This window comes from Austrofundulus limnaeus, unplaced genomic scaffold (assembly GCF_001266775.1).
Source record: "Austrofundulus limnaeus strain Quisiro unplaced genomic scaffold, Austrofundulus_limnaeus-1.0 Scaffold74, whole genome shotgun sequence".
NCBI lineage: Eukaryota > Metazoa > Chordata > Actinopteri > Cyprinodontiformes > Rivulidae > Austrofundulus > Austrofundulus limnaeus.
Genome location: NW_013952476.1, coordinates 1,613,749 through 1,617,373, shown reverse-complemented (window position 1 = coordinate 1,617,373; position 3,625 = coordinate 1,613,749). Strand labels below are relative to the sequence as shown.

Here is a 3,625-nt window from a genome sequence, read left to right as displayed (position 1 = left end):
GGGGATACCTGCCATAAAGTTAGGGACTGAGATCATTTCATCACTGAAACATCAGAAGTTTCAAGTGGAAAAAATTGTGTGACAGTTTTTTGTGTGTACTCACCCTCTGAGGCCCCGATTAGGACTGTTAACTCCAGGGATTGTTTTCCATTTGGGGATACGTTAGCTTACAAAAGTAARTACAGATATTTCCTTCATTAAACTATTATTTAAAAATACCTGATCTGAGACACGCAGTGTTCATGGTAATGCTTAGCRTGAAGGTTCTGCAGAAACTTGGTGTGCAGTGGAATTAATCTGGTGAAGTGGGAAGTAAAACTGAATGTCTTTAAGTGTAAAACAGGGCCCCAAACATTATTATTCACATAGTGCTGACTGCTTTTATCCAAACATTTTTACTGTATTTCTTGGTATATTATTGGGAATCCATATTATTCTGTGCTAATTAAAAGAAACATTGAATAGCCTTAAGCTGTTCAGTTGAAATGCCCATCATATATTTTTGTCAGTACTTCAGGTCTATCTAAACACCTATACTTATATTTTAGTACATTTTTTACATTCRATTTTCCTCTGGCTCATGGAGTAAAACTCAAATCAAACAATACTTAGATAAATTGTAAATTTATCTATTTTTCCACACTGTTGGTTTCAGAGGTTGTTCCTCTGAGAGTATTACAGATGTTTTTACTCTGACATTGTGTTTAAAATCACTCAGACACTCCAGAGTGGTTTTTATATAGGAGCTCAATTGTGAAAATGATCAATTAGATGGAATTCATGGTTCTATGTTGGCTTCACCGTACGCTTACATCAAAACCTGTTTGACATCTAATTTATCATCTTTACCTGGTGGCTGAGGTTTGCCTGCACCTTCAGCAGCCRAGCAGCCCTGACGTTTGTGTCTGAYAATAATGTGCAGCCGTGAAACTTCAAATGCACAAAAGATAATAAAAAGACCATGAGTCAAATCATGAGTGAAGCAGAAACGAACAAGACAGACACATCTTTAGGAAAAATGAAATGTGTGAGGAAATTTGCTGCTATACACATTTAGATAATTTATTATTCAGGGAGAGAAAACAGGAGTGAATTTCTGATGGGAAGGAAAAAATAATCTTTCGAATGTTTCCTCTTTTCATCTTTATGTCTTTGAAATGAACAGTTGACAACCAGCACATGCTGTGAAGCAGCTGATCTAAAAATAACTTCTAACCAAGTGGATAGCTGTGTAAACGTGTGTGTGTGTGTGTGTGTGTGTGTGTGTGTGTGTGTGTGTGTGTGTGTGTGTGTGTGTGTGTGTGTGTGTGTGTGTGTGTGTGTGTGTGTGTGTGTGTGTCAGAAGGTCGTGTACACACAGTCACAGAGAAGCGCACAGAGATCCTTAATTAAAAGCACTTAATTATTATCACCCCCGAGCTGCTCATCCCTTTAATTCTTCACTGTAAAAAATGAGTGTACAGCGGTCCTGCTGGAAGCAGTGGAGGTAGTTGTTGTTAAATGTTAACATGCAGCATTGTCACATGTTCTGTTTCATTTAAAGCTGTAATTATTTACTGAACAGGCCCGGTAAGATTCAACTTTTGTGCTATGATATAAAACCAAACAGCTGACAAAAGTTATTGTTTTTCATAGTACTGATTACTCTGCTGTTTGTACATGTATATACAGTATGTATATGAGTTTTAATACACACTGTAGTGTGACTCAAAGACAGGAAGGCAAAGGGTTTGTTCCCTCTTCACTCAGTGACAAGGACAACAACAGTGGAACAACTTTTACATGTTTTCTCTTGTCAACGAAGAGGCATTTTGTTTCTAATGTGTCTTCCATCCTGTGGTGCTTCCTACTGTCTTCAGTCAGTAACTAACTGCTCAACATGTAGCTGCAGGATTACAGTTAATACAGCTCTGAGTTCAGAGTTTACCATCCAGTTATTATGCTTGGTTTGATAAAGGTCAGCTACATTTGGCATTTCTTTATGCTTCACAAATCCACATAATGAACTGAAATTACTTGAAGCTTCGGGGGCAAGTGCTTCTTTACTCAACTGCTTGGATTTTGATGTTGCTATAATTAAAATAAAAATCTGAATTATTAAAAAAAAAACAATTTAGTGCACAAAAACTGGAAGAAACAAGGATCTGGCAAGGTTCCAAAAGGCATCCAGTAATTACCACGATAATGTTCACTGGTGTGTGTTTGGTCAAACCCACTGCTGACAGGCAAACAAGAACATTTCACCCATGTTTCTATGAATGTTTTCACRTTTTTGTCTGTTAGCAAAATACCTTGTGGACCACTGGATGGATTTTAATGAACCRATAAGAAAGTATTGATTTAATGTAGATTCAATACTGATTAAGTTTTAGATCCAATCTATTTTTAGACAGTGGCCACAGACAAATTACTTTATAAAACACCAAACATGACCATAAGTCAGTCAGTTTTACAGATAATGCCCAACATTTAGTGTGGTGGCTGAGTCATTCCCAACACATACTCTGACAGTGACATTTTGTGCAGCTGTAACTGTGTCCTTTCTCAAAATAAGATAATCCTAGTTTAATCTGGGATGAAAGGCTGTGGATGATATGCATTTCCTGAAGGAATACTAGGTTTTTACTTTAATTTAAGTCCAGTTTAAGATATTAAGATAAATATTTCTAATTCACCTGCAAACAAAGAAGTACATGGGGGAGTGGAGGTTTTTGTTCTTGACGATGGCTGTGATGACCATGATGTTCTCCAGCAGCGAGATGATGCCTAGGATCAGAAACACCTGCAGGCAGAAAACAAAAACATGTCGAACAACAGAAGAGCAGCACAAATACACACACACGCATGCATGCACGCACGCACACGGACCTCCACTGCGATGTGGACCTGCTCACACGCTGCAGGTTTGGGGGTGGTGGTCTTTTCGTGTAGCAGTGAAGGGGGGTGGGTGTAGTTCTGGTGATAGTAGGCCCAGGTGGAGTTACCCAGCAGCTCCTCCTCCTGGTACGTTGTGCTGTTTGACCCATTCATTCTAGCTGTGGTTCTGGTCCAGATCGCTGCACCTCGGTCTTCATGCCATCTTCAGGCAGGCTGACAGAAAACAAAAGTCACGGTGAGTGTTGTGGAAAATGACTGCAGATAAAATGTTGGCCCCAGAAACGTGATTCAAAACAGCTGACAGTAAAATAACTCATCAGTAGGTTAATCTGGAACAGGATTGTAATAAAAGTAAAGTCCTAATGACTCTCAGCTAATATCACCTCAACTTAAGAAGCTATTTTCTGAGAAATTGACTGTTATAACTGTGACGACTGCGGATGATTAGCTGTTGTGGCCATCTTGAATAGGGTTGTCTCCAAACCATAGTGTGCCACACACATCCTTTAAATACAAAGTCTGTTTTAATAGACTATATGTTATAGATATTTTCTATATTATAGAAGAAATATTCCTTTGTAATTTGTTAAGAAATGTAACATATTACACAGGAATTTACCCATTTTGTCACATAACTAGCACAAGTTCTTTTGAACTTGGCTCAGCCAAAGTGAAACAGGAAGTGACATCAAAGGGGAACGCTTAAAGAAAGGGAACTCTACTCTTTGCTTTTTGAAACGTATTATAT

General features: G+C 38.3%; 1 protein-coding gene across 1 annotated transcript in view; it reads right to left on the bottom strand.

The window, feature by feature from the left end:
• The window catches only part of mc5ra (melanocortin 5a receptor), a 35,003-nt gene that overhangs the window by 12,794 nt on the left and 18,584 nt on the right, over positions 1-3,625 (bottom strand). The window contains exons 2-3 of the mRNA XM_014010854.1: positions 2,869-3,090; positions 2,676-2,782 (exon numbers count right to left, since the gene is read on the bottom strand). Of these exons, the coding sequence (XP_013866308.1) occupies positions 2,676-2,782; positions 2,869-3,030 (269 nt within the window). The 5' untranslated portion in view covers positions 3,031-3,090. The remainder of the gene's footprint in view (positions 1-2,675; positions 2,783-2,868; positions 3,091-3,625) is intronic.